At 36.9% G+C, this 24,881-nt stretch overlaps 1 protein-coding gene across 1 annotated transcript in view; it reads left to right on the forward strand.

Annotated features, from left to right (window-relative positions):
* AGBL4 (AGBL carboxypeptidase 4) overlaps positions 1–24,881 on the forward strand; it is an 891,229-nt gene that overhangs the window by 189,475 nt on the left and 676,873 nt on the right. The window contains exon 4 of the mRNA XM_071750192.1: positions 16,106–16,200. Coding sequence (XP_071606293.1) covers positions 16,106–16,200 — 95 coding nt within the window. The remainder of the gene's footprint in view (positions 1–16,105; positions 16,201–24,881) is intronic.

The following is a 24,881-nucleotide window of genomic DNA, read 5'->3' on the forward strand; positions in this document are numbered from 1 at the left end:
AATGACTACCCTGTTATTAAAGCTGAGGGAAATGCAAATTCTAAGACAATAACAAATTAGTTATAATCCCAGCAAAAGCTGTACTGGCTAATGAGTTAAACACTTTAAAAAGAAACAGAACATAACTACTTGACATAAGAAGTGCATCTAAAGGAAAAAAAGGTCAAGGAGAAAACCTCTGGGTTAATATGACCCCATTTAAACACATCCACTTTCATCTTCTGTAAAATCTAAACCACAATAAGTTGCAAATATTTCCTTCTTCATAATAGGATCCTATAAGGGAAAAGAATTTAATTCTACCTCACATGTATCTAATGTGATCAAGACAAACTCCTTTAAATATAAGGCTTCTGTCTGTCTGGGATGTATTACTGGGTGAGAGAAAAAATGCTTAAGCTTTATTTAAAATTTTTTGAAAGCTGAGTTGTTATGAATTTGCTTGAATTTAGTGTTAATAGCAATGATTATGATATCTGGTACTGATTTCTTTGAGGGTACTGAATCTCTGCTTCTCAGGATTGACCATGCTGCCTGAGATGGAATTTGTCTGCCTGTGTATGTGCAGCCCAGTGGAGCAAGCTGAGCAGATCTGATGTCTAATTGAAAGGAACAGCTATGTGGCTGAGAGTAATGGAGATTAATTAATGTGCTGTTATTGCTGGACAATTTTTAGTGATAAATTTTGCATTTACTGTGAATGCAATAAGTATATGAGAGACTGGGTTATAATTGGCATGGGCTTGAAGGATGTCCCAGTTTATTTTCTCTCATTATTGCATTTTTCCTCCCTAATTTTTTTTTTTTTAATTTTTAAATTTGTTAAATTTATTTTTCAGGCCAGATGTTTCTTCCTGTACTTAATGTTATTAACTAGTTTAAATACTTGACATCAAAATCTGTTTGTGTACAAATAGATTTAATGCTGATTGCAGTAATTTTTTCCTCTGTATATACCAGTGCTGCAACTGGCTGGCCAAACAGGATTTGTTCAAGTAAGGATTTCAACCTGGAACAATAATGCAGCTTTAGCATCTTCCACAATAAAATCCCATTTAATATCCTTAAATTATTCTCTTATGTCAGTTTTGATTATGGTACAAGGATGATAGTTTTCGAAACACTGGTGGAACAATTATATGGTACATTCACAAAGTATTAGAAATTTTCTTTAATTAGTTCAGTTTGTAATTTTAAATAGAGAGGAAAAGAGTGGGTTGTGAGGTTTTTTTTGAGCAAATTGCATGTAAAGGATGACTGCAGCAATATTAGCAAAAGGTAGGAAGCTATATCATTGCTAATCAATCTAGAGAGCTCTGTCTCTTACAGATGTCAATACAAAGTTAAGTGCTAAAATAATTGTAGTGTAGGCTTTCTCATAATTACTGTTGTTCATTTGGTATGTTGTGCAAAAAAAAAAAAAAAAAAAAAAAAAAGAAAAGAGGGATTTGCTTTGCAGTCAGCAGCCACAAATCTCTAAGGAGAAGGAAAGAAGATAGCAGAAGGCTGATAGTCATCCATCATTCCTGACAATTTCACAGCCTAGAATAACTTGACAGGGACCCAGAACAAAATGTTGTCGAGAATTGAATGCTGCTAAGCTGAGTGAATTGACTTTCTGATGTCAAAGCAGGACCTGCTTGAAGTGGCTGATGATTTTCCTTTTCTGATTTCAGAAACATTAATGTTTAAACTGCCTTGTGGGGCTATGAAAGCTCTGAGCAGATTTTGAAAGTGGGAAACTCTTCTAAAAGTTTCTCCCTGGATCTTTTTAAGGAATGTATGAGGTGATTCTGGTCAGGAGGGGGGTGGGTTTGAATCACACCTGATTTTTGAATCACACCTGGGTTTGAATCCACACATTAAGTGGATGTAATCCTGGCATCCTCTTGCTCCAGTTGGTCAGAACCAGGTGCAAGGAATCAGGACTGATCCTGCTGTGTCTTGAAACATGAGATTTTGCACAACCTGTCTCACATTATCTTAATTGTTCTTTGGGGCTTTATGAGGCATCTTAAACTCGTCTTGGAAAGGTGGGCTCTGTTGCTGTACAGAGCAGGGGAATATATTGACTATATTTGAATCCAGTCCTTTTATTTTAAATGAAAACATTCTTGCATTGTGTTTAGAATATGAGCAAAACCTCTTAATGAAAAAATTAGAATGATGCAAGTTTTTATTTAAGTGGCATTGGTGTACAAAGGAGAGAATTTTTCAGCTATTTATTTAGAAAAATCATGATACTGGAAATGTTCCTAAATTATGATAATTAGACATTTATTTACCAATAAATATTGCCAGTTTTCTCTGCTATTCAAAGACTAACCTTCTAAATTGCTTACAGCCATTAAAATGCATGAAGAACACACACTGTGGGCTTTAAATGGGAAAAGCTCCTGTTTTGTAAAAGACATGTTATATCTTAGAACATTAAAGAAATGGAATGTAAATAAGATGTGTGGGCTAAGAATGCCATCACTGATCAATAATGCAAAAGGTTTAGCAGGTTTATTTGTAAACCTAACAGCACAGATTTAGTCAGAAAGGGGCCTTGTACTGTACACACAGGTATTTAAAGGTTAGGAACAAGGCATTTCATTAGTCTGGCAAATCCTCTGCTGTCATTTCCCAATCTGTTTGACTTGTTTCCAAATGTATTCTCACATTTCTGTTGTGCCTTTTTTTTTTCTTTTTTTTATTAACGAATGTGTTCCAAGTACAGCTCTTCATTGCTATTTAACTCCACTGTAAATTGGTATAAGGAAGAGACATTTTCAAAGTGCTTTGATTCCCAGTAATGATATTACAGCAACTATCTTTATGCTAATGTAGTTGTAGCTGGTATAAAAAGGTTACAGTATCAATCCTACTAGGCTACAACATTTTATCTCCTTTACCAGTTTGCTTAAAAAAAAGTAATGTATGATGCCTAATAGACTGAGCCATAGATCTAGTATTTTATGACATCCACTGCAGCCTTAAAGCAGCACAGAGAGACATAAAACTGAAAATTGGCAAGCCAGTTTTATTGTATCTTGGTGCTAAAATTTAAAAAAAAAAACAACCCACGACAACTTCTGAAGTCTGCTGTGATCCTTTCCATTTCCCTCCTCTCTCCCTTCCGTTCCCCTCATCATAAGAAAGGAAAAAACCTTAAAAGTTCCTAAGAGTTAAGGAATAACACGTTTACAGAGAAAAAAGCTATAGATTCTCTCATTTGAAATTTAAGACAATTTAATTCTGCATTTGTCAAGAAACCTTACCTAATCAATATACTTTCTAGGGATAAAATTACTGTCAGTGTCACACTCAACTGAAGTTATGTCTTTTAGATTATATCAAGTATTTTTTCTCTCAGTTATTCTGTTCTTTTCCAGTAAACCAGATATGAGATATTAATTGAAGACAATTCTCAATGATGCCTCTGTATCCTATTTACTGACAGATGTGTTATAACTAGGTAGCTGCATTTCTGTGATGTAGAAACACACAGGAATCTGATTTTACAGGGCCTAATGTGTCAAAGAATGGATATATTTGAATTTTTATATCCATGTTAAAAAAGATTATTTGAAGTTTAATAATTCAGTATTTTCATGTACTTTTTAGGTTGTAAACCAGAAGTTTGTTTGCAGATTGCAGAGTTTCTACAAATGCTTTTCAAGCGAACTCAAGTTGTCATCTGTCTGACAAAGATATTTTCTTTGAGATATTCATCATTTTGTGACGTTTGTGTTTTGTTTACAGTGCTTCAGTAATTCACTTCTGGGACTAAAACTTGCTTTTGAGGTTTAGGCACACTGCAGGATGCCAAAAAAGCGTCAGATTCTTCTCTATTTGAAAGCTTTTGGGCCATCAAGATATCAAAAGCTGCCAGAATCAAACCTGAGGTCTGCCATTATAAATAAGGCACTGACAATTTTCATTGTGAGAGGCCGTCCCAAGGGTGAATGAAGCAAAGAGAACTGAGTTGCCCCAGCTTTTTTCAATAAGAAAAATCTGTATATCCAGTGGTATATTTCTCTATAAAACACATATATATATAAAATACACTGAAGTCTGCCTTAACACAGCCCAGTGCTAGAATAATCATTTTAGCTCACTGAAACATCTATCAGGATTAAAATAAATCTTAAAACCCAGTTTCACTCAGCAATACCAAATTCCTGGGACAAGAGCTGCCCTGGTTTTGAACTATATTTTCCTCTGCTAGTTTGGTGTTTAAAGAGCAACATTTTTGATGCGGTAGGAAGATATTCTTCAAACCTAGAAATGGATTTTTTACATTTACCAGACAGTGTCTCAAGTTTACTTTTCATGCAGATATAAATGATCGTAATTTTTTTACAATTCTAGTAAGTAAAATAAGTCTTCTCAGCGAAACTCAGTAACTACAGTAATTCAACATAATAACCAGTGGTTATATTTGTAATAACACACTCTTCTTTTTCCTAAATGCATTTTAAAAGTGTTTTAAAAATAATAAATATCCTTTTAATCTGATTAAAACCCCAAAGCTACTCACAGAGGCCTTCATATATATTTATATCTGAATATCATTCAGTTTTTCTGCTTGTTAGCTGTTGGTGAGGACATAGAGCAAAACTATAGTTATCATGTTAAAACTTAGCAATAAGACCATCCAAGCAAATGCCTACAACAACGTTATTTCAAAACGATCTATAAGAATTGTTCAATAAAGGAAATGTTCCTTATATGTATAATTCAGCTTTATCTTTATTGATTTCTTCATATTTTTAATAGGTTTAAGAATTGTCAGTGTTCTAGTAAAATATTGTGTAATCTGGTTTATGGTTTAGGGTAATTGAGTTACAAACTTGGGTAAAATTTTAATCTATCCTGAATTGCTGGGTTGTTTTTGGGTTGTTTTTTTTTCTCCTTTAGGCATGCCTTTTTCAGTCAAGTTCCTGAAGAAAAAATTCTTGAAACATGAATTGTGAGAAAATGAATTGTGAGAAAAGGAACTCTTCTCTTTAAAAAAGTGTACCTGACTGTTGTACATTTTTAGCAGGGAAAAAATCTTCCTAGTCACATTTTTATGTCAGTGTTTCAGAAAAGTTGCCATTGTATGGATAAAGACAGTACTATTAAACCTCCTTTATACCTAAAGAAGCACAGGTTCTCCCTGATGTGAGCAGATTATTTATCTACAGATATTGGCCTGACCATATGGTGTGAAGGGGTTCTACGTGCTGTGCTGAAATTTCACCCGAGGAAAGAAGGTCCCCATTTTGGGGAGTCTTTGGTGGCCAGGTTTGTAATTGATGCTATCAGAGAGAGGGAATAGTTCAGCTTCCCCACTCTGGGGGTCTTAGCAGCTGGGGTAAGAGCCACACTATTTAGATTGCTTTGATTTATGCCAAGAGGATCTCTAATGATCCAGAACAAGTGCAGTGCTGAGCCACGTATATTACCCTCTCGAGACATGCTGTATTATACTCTTGCATCTGGTACCACAAATCTGAATCACCATTTTATTTTTCACTTTTACAAGCTTAAGTCTTCATTCCTGGCATATCTAAAATTCAGTTGTCAAGTGTCTAAGGAGCTGAGAAGATCATTCTCCCATGTAATCGCTATTGGCGTTTTGTTGACAGAGAGCTGGCCCAATTTTGTGGGAAACTCCTCATTATTTTGGAAGCCCATGTAGGTATTTTCTCTTCCTTGGAATTCTGCTCATGCCACTGCGTAGACTTCATTTTGCTCATATTTTCCCCCCTCACTTGTGATAAGTGGGTTCCTCCCCCCCCTCCGAGCTTGGCTTCCAGAGTAGTTTTTGCAGACTTTTGACTTGATGATCCATGGTTATAGGCTGGCTCTTGGTGCAGCCTTCATGATGTGAGAATTACAGATTTATGTAACATCAAAGGAAGATCTGTCATATGCACTTTATATGCAGTTTAAAAGAAAAAATGTAAATTGCATTAGTGTTTTGGAAGGGTGTGCTCAGGGTCTGAATGAATTACTTCATAAGGGAACTGCAAAATGTCTCATATCTTTGGTCACAGTTTTTGGTAGTTGTTGTTGTTAATAATCTGTATCTTCTGCTGTTATGGTTTTAAAATTGTAGGAAATCTGAAAGGAATTATATTTACATCCTGTTTCCAAAACCCTCTTGAGTCTCTTCCAACAAGAAAAAATTGAACAACATAAAGTGTGAAAGATCTTTTGCAACAGTATGGTTAATATTGAGATGTTGTATTGAAATACTGTGTTGTAGAGTAATGTTATCATTTTTCACATTTTCCCGGGAGATTTTCAGCAACTTTGAGTATTCCATCAAACCAACATATTAAAGGAGTGCTGACTTTAACCTCTTAAAATGCACAGAGCATTCGTAGTAGCCTCCTAGATGCAGTCTGCTGTTATTGTAGCTTTGCAGAAGAATAAGCTTTGCATTTAGAGAACATTTTCTCTACCAAGGAGGCACTTTCATTCAGATTTCTACACTAGCTTTTGAAAGTGAGCTGAAGGAAAATTTAATCTAAGATATTGAAAGAAGCTTTGGTCATCATCATGATTTCTTTAGAGAAGAGGTTCAGTGCTGTGCCATATTTATCTTATGTATTTTCCACCATTATTTTGGTGGAAATTATTTTGGTGGAAAAAGGCATGCCTAAAGGAGAAAAAAAACAACCCCAAAACAACCCAGCAATTCAGGATAGATTAAAATTTTACCCAAATTTTCCACCATTATTTTGGTGGAAAATTAGCAGAATTTGTGCTGAGACTTTCTCTGTGTCTAAGCAATGTTTTTTATAACTTGATATAATAGAATAGTTTCAGCAAAGTAGGAAATACTCAGTACTTCAAAACCAATAAAGATGAGTGATCCATTCTCAAATTCCTTTTATTCATAGAGCATTCCAGATTGATTTACATAAACTAACAAAACAATATTACATTTAAAGTTGATCTGTAACAGTAATAAAAATGTTGCTGCATCCCAAAGCTGCAGAAATGTCACTTCCAATCTACAGTGACGAGTTGCTAAGGATAAATTGTGCCTATGGGATTTTGGCAAATCCAGCATCTTTTTCCCAAATTGCTCGACTGTCGTAAATCCCGAATCAGAAATCCGCCCTGATGCACGGAGGAAGTGTGTTTGCTTAACTCTAAGTCTCTGGGAACACTTAAAAGTGAAGCTAAATATTTATGTGCTTGAGAGCTTTTCTGAATAGGAATGTTCTTTTATCCATGGTTAAAAAATTCAGCCAAGACCAGAAGTATTAACCTGTGGTATCTGAAAAGAACCAGACCTGACTACCTGGGCTGCAGTTACACTGCAAGCCCCAGGAGTGATGAATTATTGTTGTTAAGGTCTTTTTTTTCCCCTGAAGTTGGGGTTAGTGCCAGGGAGGAACACCATTTGTGTTACATGAATACAGCAGAGGGTGAATTGCTTAAAGACACTGACCTTTTCCTATTGGAATCCTCTGAGCTCTTTCGTTTTGCTTTTCTGTTCATGCCACTGCCAAAACCTGTTTATTCACACACTGCAAATCACCTTTGCAAACAGACAGAGATCATCATTGAATCTAACACTCAGCATCTCAGGTTCAGAATGGGATTTTCAAAGCTGTGAGGACAATTCTTATATCCCCTTACTATTATGGCTGGTTAAGGCAGCTCTGAGATCTTCTTGTAAATGTCAAATAGACAGGTACATGAAAATAGCAGGAACTAGATCAGATTTCCTTCCACTTACCCTTGGGTTCTCTTTTGAAGCACAAAACTTTGAATAGTCTGTTGGTACATGAGTTGAGCACCACGAACAGGATTAAAGGTAGTTGAAACTGAAAATACAAGAAATAGTGCTGAAGTACTGTAGAAATCATAAGCAGGTTTTTCAAATCAATACCACAAGCTACTGGTTGTCAATGCTGAGGTGCCAATGTACACTAACATATTGATTGCATTTACTTATAGGAATCAGTGAATTATGTGAATGTTGCAGTATTGCAAAAGGATTTAGCTGGAAAGAGTAGTAAAAAAAGTATTTTAACTTTACAGTAAAAAGGGCAGGGATTATTATTTTTGACAAGAAAACAAGAGGGTAAATATAAAAAAAAAATTCCTTTAGTCTCATGAAATCGGTAACAAATAATTTATTTTTTTCTGGATCCTTTTTTTGGGGGATTTTTTTCTGCAACACTGCAGCTCTACTTCTAAGGATCTGCTTCCAATTCTGTCTAAATATAAGGGAACTGAACAATATGGTGAAACCTTTATTCCATTACTATTCAGAACCATGCATGGAAGAACATAGAAGGTTCAAAGGCTTCATTGTAATAGCAACAAAAATGCTTGACGTAAAAAAAAAAAAAAAAAAAAGAGAAAAACAAGGACCTCCATGAATAACCTGACACAAAGCCCATCTGTGCATAGTTACTGGTGAAGTAAATAGAAAGGTTTTATATGTTTGCAAGGCTATGATCCCAGTAAAGTAACCGAGAGTGCTGGCAGCAGTAACTAGTGGTTGTACACATCAAAATGTCTTTGTATTTGTAACCCATGAGAGAACACTGAGGCAAATATATTGGTCCTGGTTTTGAGGTCTCCCATATATCCTGTTCATCTTTCTATGTGTTATCATCTCCTTCTTTCCCCCCACAGATTTTTCCCACAAGCTCTGGACAAACAATAGCTTTTAACTCTGAAAAATGCCAACTGCAAAAATCCAAAGCAAACAATTGCTGGAAAAGCTGCATCCAAACCTCTCCCTTAACAGGGCTTTCTTTATCTCCCCTTTGCTCCTCACAAGGACCTACACTTGAAAAGGCTTTTTCGTTCTCATTCTCCAGCCTGGGTGTCAGATGGATTGCTGCCTTAGTGTTTGCATGCTATTTAAATTGTGATTATTACCTTCTGTGTTTTCAAGGGTTGAGCAAGATCCTGATCCTTACAACTCTCACTGCCACTGCCTCATGGTTAGAGCCACTCTCCCTGGCTGCCTTGCAGCATTTCTGTGAGACTGGCACTTTGCAGCCCTCACCTGCATGCTTTAAGCTTGGGTAATTCTGGCTCTGCATCACTTTGGTATCCAGCACAAATGTCTCGTTTGTTGGTGAGTGTATCTCTTGTTGGTAAGAGAGACTTTGATTCTGGATCAGAGCCTGACTGTTGCACTTAATGAAAGGCCCAGAAAAATCGACTTCAGAGAGAGGAAAGGAGGGGTGAAGAGAGTACTCCCACATGAACTTAGGCAGTGCTTGCTACTTTAGTCTCTGGTCTTCAGTAGCAAAGATTATGGCAGTGCTTATGATTACTGGCTTTTTTTTTTTTTTTTTTTTAAAGTGGTTCCCTCTAACCGTGATGTGGCCCTTTTCCCTTTTTCCAGATAAAACATGATTTGGGCCAGAAATCATTTGGTTGCTAGCATTGTCTTTTTGAACCATTAAGAATATGTCATTATTATTACTATTTTAAATCCTCCTAAACTTTGCAGCATTTCTTCTCACTGGCTAAATAATTTCTATTAAGAAAAAGAAAACTGAAGTCTTGTCAGCTGCTTCCTCTTGAGGCATGTAAGATATCAGCAAATTTTGCTAACATGTTCCAGAACAGCCAGCTGTTACTATCCACCTGCAGCCATAATATTGATTGAAAAGAATATAGAACCTAAACATGGATAGCTTCTGTAATTATCTACAAAGAGTTTAATACATGACTCTACTTTAAATGTCATCTGGCAATGGCTGTTTCAGGGCTTGGAAAACATTAGGAAATCATTTAGCTAGGTGGGAAAGTCTCGAGGAAAGACTTTACTGTTTCCTTCTTTTATATTTCAAATGATTCCTGAAAACACTACCCATGTATACAGGGAAAGTCAATGACAAGACCAACAGGGCTCAGACATCCTGTCAAATATCAAATAAACAGTTGCTCACATATTCCTTCAGCTCTGCAATTTCCTAGCAATGTAACTACAAGTGGCTCTTTTGCCAAAGACTGCACATATATGAAAAGATAGGAAATAGCAAATAGAATCACCTTTTTTTTTTTTTTTTTTTTCCTTTTGAGAGGTGATTGAATAAAGATGCCTTTTTTTTATTTTTGCAAATATTTTGACCTTTTGCTACAAACAATGGAAGAACTTTAGCAAGAAACTTTCACCTTCAAATCTATTTTAAATACCTCTGTAGCTGGTCATATGCCTTGTCAGGACCCTTACTATTCTCTTTTTGATGCATCAAGACAACACAATATATGCCTTGTGACACATTTGCAATTCTATTGGAGATTTTTGGCCCAAGGCAGCAAGGAATGTGAGTCAGTCTAATTGCAGCACTGCTGGCTTTCTGAATGGACATTTCTGAATTTTCGATTGAAAGCTCCAAATTACTGATGATCAGAGGAAAAGTGAAAACTTTAACAGAAAGGTGACTTTTGTTGGCAGTGCAGGATGTTCAAAAACAGATTGGCCGTTTTCCCAAGAAACATTGTATGGAAAAACTTGGAGTGCCTCTTGCCCTCACAATGTTCAAATCCAACAGATGCTGCCCAGAAACCAGACAAGCAATTCATCTGCAGACCCCTTTGCAAACTTCCTCTTAGCAAATGGCCTTCTCCCCAGCACACCCCTGTCCTAGACCTAATTAGGGTAACACTGATGTTGACAGTGAAGTTCCAAATGGGAAACAGTGCCTTACACAGGTGATTCCTCTTAAGTGTATTAGTTTGGAGGCAAAGAGCTGCCAAAAAACGACAGGGCAGATGCCTAAATTTGTAATTTTTTACAAAAGTATTTTTCAGTCATTAAGATACATGTATGTGCCATTAGCTGAAAAACACTAATACAGATTATAGGTGCTGGGGTAGCATTAACACCAAGAATATACAAAATACACATTTAAATACCATGATAAATGCTAAGCTCATTTTGTAGTTAGCTTAGCAGTATATCAGAGGTCTTATTGTACTAAAATCCTTTGACTCATTTTAATGTTGCTTATTATAACATCCCAGACTTCAGCATTTCTGTCTCTTAAGTAACTAACTGAAAAGCTCTGCCAAGGGGAAAAAAAAAATAAAATCCAATAATTCACTTTCTGTAGCCCATTTTCTGCATCATGCTGCCAGGACTTGGTTACCTTGTAAGGACGTGACAGTCTCCTGATAACAAGACACAGGTGCAATGGATTATTGAATCTGGTGAGCTTAGGGTGGTCCCTCCCCTCCTCCCTCAGCAGGGGAGTATTTATTTTCCCCTCCTGAGCAAAAGCAGGCTTGGAAAACTCCTTAGGTGAAGAGAAGGAAGGTAAATTCTTATCAATATTAAAACCTTTTTTATTTGGAGGGACATGTGTATCTACAAGGGGAAGAAGAAAGCCTGGGTTATGTTAGCAGTGATAAATGATTTAAAGTTTAAAAGGTCAGAAAAATGAGATTTGTAAGTTTTCACTGGGGATTTTGCACAGACCTGGCTGTTATATTACTTGTTTTCTTCAGCTCTTGTAACAGCTGCAGGTGACGATTTTTGTCTCTATTTTGAAATCTCTTTAGTATTTTTTTTTGGTATAGCTTGGCATAAGGTGTTTTGTCAGAAAAGATCCCAGTAACTTTCTGACACAAATACCAAAATGCAGCACATCATTGTGACACAGCAGCAATCCCACATTCAGAAACTGTTAACTCAAAATCTCAGAAGTCGTGGGGTTATCTTGAGAAGTTAATTTTTCTTTGTGGGTTTTTATTTAAGGAAATGCTATTTTTAATTAGATCTGTTCTTTAAAAGGACAAAAGTTTACATTAATAGAAGAAAGGATTTAAAAAAAAAAAGAAAAAGGGGGAAAAACAACCAAAACTTTTGTCAAAGGCAAGCACCCAGCTCACAAAAAGCTGCAGGTTTCAGGAATTCTTATGACATTGTAATATCTAAAGAGTCAGCAGGAGAGGAAACCAAGACCTCAAGCAAAGCAAAGCAAAGCCCCATGCTATGCAGGACCTTTGGATTTATAATGCTCATTCAGAGTACTAGAATTCAGACTTAAATTCAGCTGAAAGGTCTTACTATTGCTCCTTAGTGTCCTTTTTTTCTTATTTTGGTTAATTGAATGATAAAATTGTTCATGACTGACCTAAAAAAAATGGGCTACTTTGGCAGCTCATGGTGAACTTGGTATCCTTGCAGCATGCAGCATTCTTCACTGAATTGAGATTATTATGCTATTAATACTAAATATGTAATTGTTAACATTTCATACGTCTATGTTACCCCTATATTAAGAAAGCCTGACACTTCCTACTGCAAACCCTATTTTCAGTTGGCTCCAGCTTCTCATATTTGTAATGATTTGATACAAAATTTTCTGTGCCAGCTGTCTGCCTCAGGCAGAATTTTGTGGTGTTCTTCAGTTTGTTTGGATTTTTTTTTTACCTTTAATGTCAGCCAAAGCAGCTCAGCTATTCCTGAGAAGTTGACTAGGGAAAACCATGAATATAAACCTGGCAGTCTTTTTTTGAAGGGACTTAGTGTCTCCTCATCCTGGGGGAAGGCACTTGACCTTTGGCAAATGTGTGACTTCTCAGATACCTGTTTCAGTTCAGGTTCAGATGGAAAGCTTGCCAGAATGTGGGTGAACAATTAATGTTGAAGATCACACCTGGTGTGTGATCTTTCCCAGGTGTGTTGCATTATGATGATGTCCAATCACCCAGGAACAATGCCTGCAGCTTTAATCCAAAACCACCCTGATGTGTGTTTGCCCCCTCAAAAGTTAACAGCTCCTTCCAGCCCTAGTTCTGAAGTAAAATGTGACACATTTCAGCCATCTTGTAGTCTTATATTCAAGATTCATCTTTATCTTCCTTATGCTAAAGAAACTGAGCATACCTTGACAGCAGATCATGTTTTTAATTCATGAAATATGTTTGTAAAAGGCTGTTGGGAAAACCTTATGTACTCTGTTAATTTCAAGGCTAAAGGCAAGGACCAGGCCTTTCCTCACTCTTTTTCTGTCTTAATGATTTTAGAAGCAAGACACCTCCACATGTGTGCTTATTTTGTGGGGTATGCAAAAAAAAGGGACATCTTCCTTCTCTCCCTGGGCAGAACAGAGCTGCCTTCTTTTGTATTCTCCAACATCTGCCTCACATCTGGCAGTGCATACATGGAGCCTGACACTGCCTTACCTTATGCTGTGAAGCCACACTTCATCTGGATGCACTCTCCATATAGTGTGGTTTTACTTGGTGGTGTCCTGAGCAGCTTTTCTGCACCCTGCCTCCCCCACCTAACCCCGAAGTTGCAGATCAGTTTGTCAGGATAATGTAATAGGTTGAGAATGTATCATAACTGAAGTGAAATCACACACAATTCTCACTTTGGGAATAGCATCAGTTTGAATATTGCTTCTTTTAGTGGTATTCATACCCTGGAAAATGAGTACAAGTATTTTTTATTGTGAAGACTTCAACCATTGTTCTCTGGGTTGATGCTCTGGAGACCAAAGCAGTTTCTAGGGAATTTCTAAGTACATTTCATGTAGTTTTTTTCCCTTGAAACTTCTTAAAAAAAAAAAAAATTAAAAAATCCAAACTGCCGGTTCTTGTTTGTTTTGGGTTTTTTTCCATTTTTGAGTGTCTAAATCATTGCTTACTAATTACCACACATTGTACATCTCTATGCTTCATAAATTCCCACAGAACAGTGGTAATTTTTGTGGAAGAGTATCTTAATGTGCATACCTGGTCATGTTGCTCTTTACAGTATGTAACTGCTATGCTGAAGAATTTCAGTATAGACAAAAATTAGACTAAAAACGTTTGCTTGCTGTATCACAACCTTTTTATTATAGCATTCAGTTCAAAGATGTTTGCATACCTTATTAAGCAAGCTGTGTATTTTTCCAGCTAAGGTGTGTATGCTGTAGTCATTACATTTTTGCACACTTCACTGACTGAGCTGCACGGGCTGCTTTAACTATCACCAGGAATACTCGACTGAGTTCAGCTGCTTATTTGAGTGCTTCAGTTTGTGTACTTTATTACTTCAGTGGTGTATGTTGATAAAATTCTGTACTGTGCTGTTAAATTTTTGGTTCTGCCAATCCAACTCTAAACCATGCTGAGGGAGCTGCACGCACTGCTAACTGCATAACTCTGCTGTGAACATCAGTGGTTGAAATGTTAGAATCCACAGTGTTTTGTTAAATGAGCTGCATATTTTTGGTTTTATATACATTGCTTACCCAGTTGTGTACATTTGCCCAACTCATTATACAAAATAAGCTTGATTGGAATAAGAACATTCTCTACCAGCTGCCTCCTCTGAGTCAGTATGTAACAAAATTAGCAACTTTCTCTTTCCAACAGTGGAGTGATTGCATCCAAATTTTAAGGGAATTGGTTTGGAGATCTTGTTTGTTTCATTCACTCCATGCAAACATCAAGATTAACAAACCAATTTGTTGTAATTTAATTTGTTTTCACAAATATGAACAGAGTGAAGTGACAGAGTAAAAACTTAGTGTTCTAATACAGAAAGATGCTTCCATGTAGAGTATAGAATATGTGCACTTACATAGAGACCTGAATATAATTATCTGGGTTAGAGCCATACCTTGTAAAAACAAGGAGAATAACTAGAGAAGTTCCCCAGATGGATATTAGATGAGAGAAGCAATGTTCTTAATACTTAAAACTACAAATATAACATTTATGTAAATTAAGTGCATGCCTTCATCAAGAGTCATAAAAATAAGCTCATTTCATGGCTGTTAGAAAAATTTCAATGTTTTAATAGACAAAATCTATGGAAACTCATATGCAAGGCTATGTAATTTGCTCATTAATGCTGGTACAAAATTGAACTAATATCTTTAAGAAAGCATTTTTCTAAACTTGCTAGTTTTTTGTGTAATTTCCAGTAGAACCTACAGGTTATTAGAATTTTTTTGTCTGGTTTGCAGTTTGCATTTGTACTGGCTTGGCCTTCTTTTTACAGAAATCTTCAGCCCTACCTCACCTCAAAAATACTTTCTCAATTTTTACTGAGTATAGAGAAAGTTAATTTGGGTTTGGTAGATTACCTGGTTTCCTATCTGATCTCTCCCCCTCCCCCCAAAAAACCCAACCCAAACCTGAAGAGATACAAATGGAGGGTACTGGTATATCCTGGTGTATTATGTAAAAATTAATTTTGTCCTCATGTTTTGTGTTTTCTGTGTATGTTAATGTTGGATATCAAAATAGTATGAGATACCAAGTATAGTGGATTGAATAGCTGAAAGGTAAATGTACAGTATGACATGAGCTAGATCCAACTTTGACTTTCTCAACAGAAACAGAGTAAATAATTTTGCATAGAATGATTTACAGCAGACAGATGGTAAGGAAGAAGGTTTCCTGTCCATTTTCTTTTTTTTTTTCCCCAGCATGAATTTACTTTCAGGATCTGCATTACCAGTAAAGATCTAGATTTTGCTCTTTGAACTATTAAATATCAACTATGCTTCTCCCAAAGTTATTAATATAAATTAAGATCAAGTTGGACTCTTCCCTATCACATTCAAATGAATAATGGTCATGTGCATTTTCTGCTGTGTAGGTATCTTGTAGTTTTTTTCTGAAGAAAATTTCTCCTTTTGCCAAGGAAAGTAAAGAGAACTATTCCCCCTTCCTTAAGGGAAAGAAAATCCGATTTATTTTTTTTTCTGTTGCTGTGTGTGGCCTAAAAAGGTGGGAAGACAAAACTTACAGAAATGAAGAAGTTAGAAGGTTTTAATAGGATTGCTACCCTGTCTCCCAGCTTTCCACCAATCTATCTTAACAGCAGCAAACTGGACTTGCATTTCTGTTTTTCAGATCCAAGTAATCTATTTCTTTGTATGGCAAGGATACCTACTGAAAAATGAGTATACAAAATTCAAAACAACCTGTATATATCAATGCAGTGTCAAACAATATGGATTATTACAACACTAGGTACAGAGAGAGTTGTTCATGTGGAGAGTGACAATTATTCATAACATAGACATCTAGTCCATATATTTCCTGTGTGTGTTTTTATTCATCTAGTATATGCAATAAACATCCAAACTATTTAATAATTTATTCCTGACTTATTTTTTCCCCCCCCCAGAGAGTAATTTTCAACGTCGTCAACTTCAGTAAAACAAAAAGCCTCTATAGAGATGGGATGGCTCCAATGGTGAAATCCACAAGCAGACCAAAATGGTAAGTTATCCTTCCAAAGACTTACTTAAGCAGATAAAAGTATTTTGCTTGTCATTTTCATGTAGTTTTCTCACCTTTGGAGAGAAATCTGATGCAAAAGCAGTGATGCAGGGACATATTCTCTTCGGAGCAGATGGACAATATGAAGTCTGGAGGCCCCTTCCAACCTTGCAGTGCTAGCAGGTTGTAGTGCCTTGTTTCAAGTCCCAAGACTGCTACTTGAGGTCCATTCCAACAAACCCAATGTCAGTGCTTGGGCCAAATTTATTTTTCAGTAACATCCTCACCATACAACTCTTAAGAGAGTGGCCCAGTTTTGGGCTGTGTCAGCTCTCAGTCCTCCACACAAAGCCTGCCAACATTGGAAGAGATGGACTGGGCCTGGAGTAACTCCAAAAGGCTGTTTTGGTTTATCCTCCCTGTTTTGGGGAGGTCAGATTTTAGTGCAAGAAAGTGAGCTCTGCCCTGTGAATTGAAATTAATGTGAATGAGCATTCTCTGGTCTGTTTCACTGAAAACAAAAGGGCAAAACCCTTTGTTATGAGCTACACAGTATATACAGTACAGCAAGGCATGCACGTATGGACCCCATGAATACCCATATGGATGGTCCATTTTCTTAAAGCAAAGGTAATGAAATGTCTGCTGTGAATAATATGCAAATCTAATGTGCTCTTCTGAATGCAAAACTCCCAAGAATGATGTGATTTGCCTTTAGCCAGAAGAGATGTTTGAATATGGATAGTGAGGTTAGACCATAAGTGTACAGTAATGTATTCTTGCAAGCCTTAACATCTGGTGCTTTTTTTACTGGTTAATTAATAACATTTGATCAATCTGCATATTATCTGAGCCTTAGAAATATATCTTTCTTAAATACTTCAACTGTTCAAAAATTTCCATCCAGAAAATGTTAACTTTTGGGGGGCATAAGATTGTTATTATCTGTCTGACTCTTTGTGTGACCTGCAGAACAGTTATTTGTATTTTTATGGCAAGGGCATATGGACAGAAGATCTGTCTCACAGTGAAGATAGTGGATGGAGGCAATCCCAGCTTAATAGGGGGATAGTGTAATAACATTGAAAATTAATTTTAAAAATACATTGTGTTTAGTTTTTTGTAGCAAAAGTCATGTTAATTTTGTTTACTATTTAACTTCAGAAAAATCTTTTGGGGCATCTCAGGGCCACATTTATCAAACAGACTTTAATAATTTTTCAAAACCTTTTCTTTTTCTCACTGGGCTCTGGTATTTGCAGCTAAGTATATTGTGTGTTAAGTTTATATATAAATCAGATATTGCTTTCATACACATTTTATGCCTTACTTTGGTTTCAAATTAAAGTGTAAATCTTGCAAAACAATGCAAAATGTTTTTTTCCTAGAACATATATGTTCCTTTGCTATTTTTAAAACAGATTTCTCTTCCATTTCCCTGGAGATCTATTTATTTTTGTGTTTTATATTTTTAGGGGCTATATTTTGCTCCTGTGAAAGTGAGGAATGAATAACATTGCCTGGAGCCAGGCACAGTGTATGTAGGCAGCAGGTGCTGAGCTGCTTCCTTGTACAGGGCTACTACCATACTTTAATCCTGTATCAGAAATTATATCTGTAAATTCTTTTCTCTAAAAGATCATTATTCTATGAAGGTATTTTTATTTATATATATACATTTATTTTATCTTAATAGCCTGTATAGGAAAACATCTTTCTATACTTTGAAGGTGCACATTAATTCATACTGTAATCAGGGAGCTGAATGATATTGGGGTCTACTCAGTTTAATTTTCTCTCTGGTTGGTAATAGGAGTTCTGTGTTTTCTGAGTGGGGAAACTCAAATTATTTTGGGATATATGATTTATATTACAGCTGTTGTCCATTTGTGTTGTACCTTTTACAGCTGCCTCTGTCTGTTTCCATGGTGTTCTTGTGAAACCTGTAAACAAATTTCTCTCATTCTGTGGTTGCTGAAGTAGGATTTACTTGTACTTGGAGTTGCTAATGCAGCACACAGGTAGTTGTGGTCCTTGAACATCAGCAGAGCAATATCCAGCTGCATCCATTTGATCCTGCTGGATGCTTTCTGTGTATTTGTCTGGTAATAACATCAAATCATTGAGTGCTGAGGTTTAAGCAGGGGTACTCAGGACTCATAATTGTCAAAGGAAACTGCTGGAACTCCCTCCCTTACATGAAGATTTAAGTCAGCACAGCTGGTCAGTGGATATAATGTAATGAAATTATAAAATGATATATTAATAACACAAAGTTGAAGAAAGGCAAAAGGTTTTAAAATCAAGTTAAAAAGATGATGATTACCAGAAGCCATGGTCTGCAGCTATTCTGCAGCAGTGCTCAGTCCTTCTCTGAACTATTCTGTGCTAAATATTTGAGGAACTCATCATTATTGTACCTTCTTGGGGAGGCATATGGTCCCTACTGAAATTCTCTCAACTCTGACCACACTGATAGCAGCAGTCCTATCTCACACAGAAATATTCCACTCTTGCTTATACTTGTTTTAGGGTGCTAAAATGTCTTCTTTCATATCTGCATTTGAGAGGTATATTACTAATCTTATTAAGAGAGATTGAGGCCTGAGTTAATTTTTTTTAATTTAAATGAAAGTTCTCACTGTATTCAGGATAGACTTTGACTGTATTGCTCACAAAACCCAGCACAGGGAAAGCAGATTGGCCTCCAGAGACTGTGAATTTTAATGTTTGTTTTGAATGTGGTTACATGAACATGGCTCCGAGCTTTGCATTGTTTTGTGAGTTTGATTCTTGACTCTGGAACAAATCACTGCCAAGTGCTCTTGAAGCAGAGAGTGTGTCAAAGGCAGATCAACATTTTTGACCTGTATTCTCTTGCCCTGTGGGGTAAGATCTTTCAATGCAGTCAGCATCAAGGTTCAGCTCAGTGTTACTGATGTAAATGGAGTACGTCACTGTCATCAAAGAGCTCTATGTGGACACACTTGTTCTGGTGTTGACATATTCTTCTCTTTTGAAGTAAGGCCAAACATTCCCAGTAATGAACTACTTAAAAAGAGGAAGCAGTATGCTTAAGGATGACAGATTCCATGGTAGAGGAAAAGATTAATTTTGAAAAAGAAAAAAAAACAACCCAGAAAAATAAATTCTTGTTAAAATACCCATTTTCTTCACACACGGTAACACATTTATTGGATATTCTTTCCCAGAGGGATAGAGCAAAATATTAAATAACTAAGTAGGTTGACTTCTGAGTCCCTCTTCCCCTTTTTAGTGTGTTTCTCATGGACATGTTGTATTGGTACCAAATGGGATGGGACCATGGCAGTTGCATCAGTCAGTCTTTTTTTTTTTTTTTTTTTGCTGCTTCATTTAAGTGCAAGCTAATTTTGTTGCAGGTTTCTAATCAGGATTTTACACCAAAGCTCTGTTCTTGGAAGGCTTTCATGAAGCCTGCTCTGTGGGGTACGGCAGTGGAAGACCACTTAAGTACATATACTGTACTATTAAATGGATTCCATGAAGTTTTACAACTTTGTCAAAGTGAAATGGAAGAGTGAGTTGTTCGAGAGGCAGCAGATTTTCCAAATGATGAAGTGAGCAAATATTCCCTTTGGGCAGAGCACAGCTATAACTCTTGATTATTCAGTGTGAGCATTGCCTCATTGGGGACATTAGTTTTTCAAATTGTGCTAATCTTTTAAAAGTAACAACTGGCCACTCATCACCTTAGGTATTTCAGCAAGATCATGTGCAAAACTCTAATTAGTATTTATAGAACAGCAACTCCTCCCAGAAGAATAGTCGCAGTAGCTGGCAAATATCTGGTTGACACCTGTTAAGTCTTCAGACATCCATTGTATTTTATTCTGCATTTCAAATGAGCAGAGAGCAGTAGGTGAAGTCCCCATAATTAAGGGATAAAGGATAATAAATAACATGGTTCTTGAGTGAATGAACACAAGGTTAAAAGCTGCTCTGCAGTTGCGATGCTGTATTTCAGGAATTATTTGTTTGTAAGTAATAATGCTGGCTAAAATATTATGGAGCCTTCAGCACATGAGGGAGGATTTATATCTAGGTTTACATGTGTTTTGTTTATAATGTCAGATTCCAAACTGCTGCTTGGCACAGCAGCCACTTTCTTCCCTTTTATCTCACTCAGCTCTGATGGCTTTTAACTGGATAGCTGCCTTCCCCAGCAAGCACACCACTACCTCTGTTGCTATAACATCTACTGTTAAATACTTGCAACACATTGCTTCTGAAGGGTTTTTCTTTTCCAATAAACCTGGGAGAATAGCAAAACTTCTAGGTAATTAATTCAAATTTGAATCTATATGTATCTTGGTAAATATTGTCACGATAAGGAATTCTGGTAGACATCAAGAAAAGCAATGCAAGTTTTATGAACAATGCTCCCATATGTTCCATTCATCAGAAGGGGACAAGACTGAGAAAATCTGAATTTTGAGTAGCTAAACTGTGTTGATTCTTGCCAAGTTTCTTTAACATTTGTGTCTACAATGCAGTGTTACAATCACTACCATGTCTACCAGCCTGCATTATACATTCAGAGACTTCCAGCAGCATTTTTAGTATGTATTTATATATCTTTAGCCGTAAGATAAGATGTTTGTGAAATGAGCTGTCATTTGTGGTGAAACAGTTTGAGAATAAAGCACTAAATATATATATAGCTTGCTAATCTGCAAGAGTGGAATTACTTACTATAAAATATATAGGGGGCTAGGGTTAGTGGTAACATCACCTGAATTTAAGTAATGAAAATGAACAAACTTTTATTCCTTTGCCACTTTTGTCATGTAATGTGCTTGGTTTTGCTTTTCTGAGGGATCTGGTAAGAATACTTTTGAAGGTTCAAAAATACTTCCCATGCCATGGGGTGTGTGTTGATGCAGCCTTTGCCAGGTGCAAGCCTGGCTCCTTGGAGTCCCTCCCTCCCTTGTGCTGGTTCAAGGGAATGGGAATAGCAGCTGCTAGGACATTGCTTGGAGAATCAGTTGTCTGTGGAATCAGAGCCTCCATTTCAGTAACTTTATTTGGAGAATATGGGGAAAAAGACATTGCAGTACTGACCTTTTGAAATCCCACACTGAGTGAGAAGCAGGATTAGTTTTGTCTGGGTCTTGCTGTAGATCTTTGGAGGAATGCAAGAGTTTTCAGTTTGACTTGTATATGAAAATAAAATAACTGCCTCTGAAGTTAATCCCTGGGTAAATTAATATTTGTGGGGATCTTGCAAAATAACAAAGGAAACACTCTTATCAGCTGTACAAACTTGTTAGAAATTGCATTGTCTTCCCCTTTCCAAGTCCAGAAAGGTTTTTATTGAGTAGGTTACATAAAAGTCTTATCAGCAACAGCTTTTGTGGAAATAGAGAACAGGTTATATTCTGCTGACACCAAGCATTAATCAAATCCCCAAACTAATGTGTTTATTGTTCAAACTGAATGGGAGAGTAGTTTGTGGAAAAAAAATATTTATTGACTTGGGTCAATAAAAAAAATTCTGCAAATTTAAGATTTGGAGAAAATTAATATCAAGAAAATTATGTTATGTAAAAAAAAATTAAGATTCAAAGAGAAAATTATGAAGCTCCAAAGGACTGCTAAACCACCATTTCAAAACTCTACAAATTTTATATGCATGTGTCTGTTTCCTCATCATTTATCTGACTGATCTCCTATAAATCAATTTATTTAAATTACAGTAGAGTCAAAAGGCCCCAGCCAGGATCAAGACTCATTGTGCTTAGTTCTGTGGAAACTTATAAACAGACAAAGTCCTTTTCCAGAGTTGTGAAAATTTTATGATTGATTTCAGTAAGAGCAGTTAGGCCAATACTGAGCACTTCTGAAAATTCCATCCTTAAAGATTTATTCCAAGCAGTAACTGTTTAAAAAATGACATACTGCTTACATAAGAGTCTAAATATTTGATGGTTATAGTATTTACATCTAAAACACCAGAGGCTGTGTGCTTTAATACCTCAATCTGTTTCTCATATACTCTGTCAACATGAGTTCCCTGCATTGATTGAGGGCACTCTGTGATCCCTAAGGTTGTATTCATGAAAGGTTACCCTTGGTACTGCTTTATTCATGAAAGGTTTGAAGCATGTAGGAAACAAATGGGTCTATTCCTGCTAGGTGCTTCTTTTTTTGTCATCTGTAAATGCTTAATTATGGGGGTGCTGATGAGAAATTCAACCTATTAAAGAAGTGCAGTTGCCTGAAAATGGTTCCCCCATCACCAGTGCAAACCAGAGTGAAATTTGCAGTTGGGAGGTTTTGTGGCAGTTTAAAACAACTGAATTGTAGGGTTTTCCCACTACAGTCCATAGTGTTGAGTAAATGGCTGCAAAATACAACCAGAATTGTGCATTACAGCCCATCCTGTAATAGGTCATTCTCTTTCCTCAGGTGATGGGCATTTGCTGGAACTGATTGCATGAAAAGCGTTCACAGAACCGGGTCCCTAACCTTGACAGGTTTAGAAAAAAGTACATAAAATTGAGGCTTTTTCCCCCAAAATGAGTCTGTAAGTTAGATAAATACGGGCAGCACTGAACTCAAAGCAGAGTCAAACTACCAAGAGGACATTGCAGCTTTTTATTGCAATTTTGTACTTTGAACTAATGGAGCGAAGCAGAATGAAAATCACCTCTGTTAAGAATGGCATTTATCAGCCCTAAGTACTTAGTAGTAAGAGCCCTACACAGACAAAGCTGTGTCACCAAGAAATGTACTTGAAAATCAGACTGTTAACACAAGACTACACAAATAAGACCCAAAAACTGTAATCAGAAAATGCAACATTCCCTTAAGAATGTTTTAATGATCTGAAGAGTGCTAGACAAGTTGGATTTAACAAGATGCAATAACCTGTGCCATAATGTAATTGAGAATGCACCAGGATGCAGCACATTCAGGTTAAATTTTGGCTTTCCTTCACTTAGCCTTGCAACTTTAAAGATCTTTCAACATAGGATTTTAAAAATACATAGTAATGTTTAAATTTACATACGACATAAATCACAGGATATCCAATATATCAGAAGTATGATTCTAAGTAAACAGACTGAAACATGCAGCCTGATATTTTTTTTTAAATGCTCATTAAAATCATTAACAGCAACTTTTTCATTAACTTACTGAGAAGAAACAATATTTAGTGCAGAGGAAAAGGTAATCGGAACAATTCCCTGTGAACTTCTCATAAAAGTGAGATGGTTATCAGGCACCTGCCTTTATATTTGAAGTGCCATGGTAAAATTCAAAGCAATGAGTTCAATTTCTCTTTTAATAGAACATAAAATAGAAGACAAAAACATCTTGCTGTACTGTGGAAATTGAGAATTGTAGAGTCGATAAGCAGTAAATAAGTATGGCAGGCCATAATGCAGGAAAAGAACATTAAAATAATGGGTTCTGTACCTTGAACTTTTTCTCATGGGATTTGACAGTTGTATATAAATGCAAAAATAATAATAAAAAAAAATCTAATTTTTATGCTATGATAACTAAGGTTAAGTTATGAATTAACTTCTGTATGATATGTCACCAACTTGAGAGAATTAAAATTTAATGATAATAAAGCAGAGATAGGATCTTTCCTGCCTCTCAGGATGCTGAGGCAGTGGCTAAAAAGTTTTTTATCAACTGCTTCAAGTAGGATTATTGAATTCCAGCTCGAAAGCAAAACTTTGTCTTCCTGCTTCACGATAATTAAGCATCTCTGAGATTGAAAACCTTGCAAGGGCTCTCCTAGTGTGATTATAAAGTATCCAATATTTTTTGGCAGCAAATACTAATTCCAGTCTGTCTAGCTGGCTGCTCAGGCTGTGCTGGCTGTCAGACACGTTGGGTAATGGGAAGGTGAGGCTCCAGGCTCTCAGGGGAAGGCTGGCAGCTCCCTACCTCTGGGAAATAACTGTGGTTCTGGGGAGGGAAAGGGCTGTGTGGGTAAGAAAACTGGATGTTGGTGTTTTTTGGCTAGAATGTGATCCCTGGGGAAACTGTGAACCATGAGTGTAGGTTTGAACAATTCTGTGCCCTCATTACCTCTCCCAGACATTTGGATTTGTCTGTGTGTGCCTTCTCTGTTGCCTGGTAGGATCCTTGGTGGAATTCAGGGCTGGTATTTTTCTGCCCAGGTTCTCAGGGCTTTAGGGCAGCCAGGCTGGAGAGTCTCTCCAGAACCTCTACCAGAGTCCCCAGGTCTGGGACTTGTCCCCAGCATGGTTCTGCAGATGGGCTGCAGCTGAGCTCTGCAGGTGCCCATCCTCAGGGCTCCAGGTCTGCAGATTGTTGGCAAAAAAGGCTCTGGGGCAGGCAGGAGGTGGGCTCTGTTGGTACTGGCTGGAAAGAGCTTTTTCCAGCTCCTAAGCCTTATTTGCATATGAGCTGTTTAACTGAATTTATTTATTAAAGAGGGAGGGGTGCATGGCAATCATTAAAAAACATTTCAGCTGGACTCCTTAGTTTGAAACAAGATGAACTGTGTGGGCTTAGGCTGAGGGGAATGTGGCTCTGCTGTGGCCAGACTGTGTCGGGGCAAGCCCTGCTCTTCTCCCACTCAGGGGCCACATTCCCTGAGGCACTGCTTGCCCACACTCCTTACACTCCTCAGGCTCTGCCTTGTGTAGTTTTGC

The sequence above is a fragment of the Heliangelus exortis genome, chromosome 8 (assembly GCF_036169615.1).
Source record: "Heliangelus exortis chromosome 8, bHelExo1.hap1, whole genome shotgun sequence".
NCBI classification, from domain to species: Eukaryota; Metazoa; Chordata; class Aves; order Apodiformes; family Trochilidae; genus Heliangelus; species Heliangelus exortis.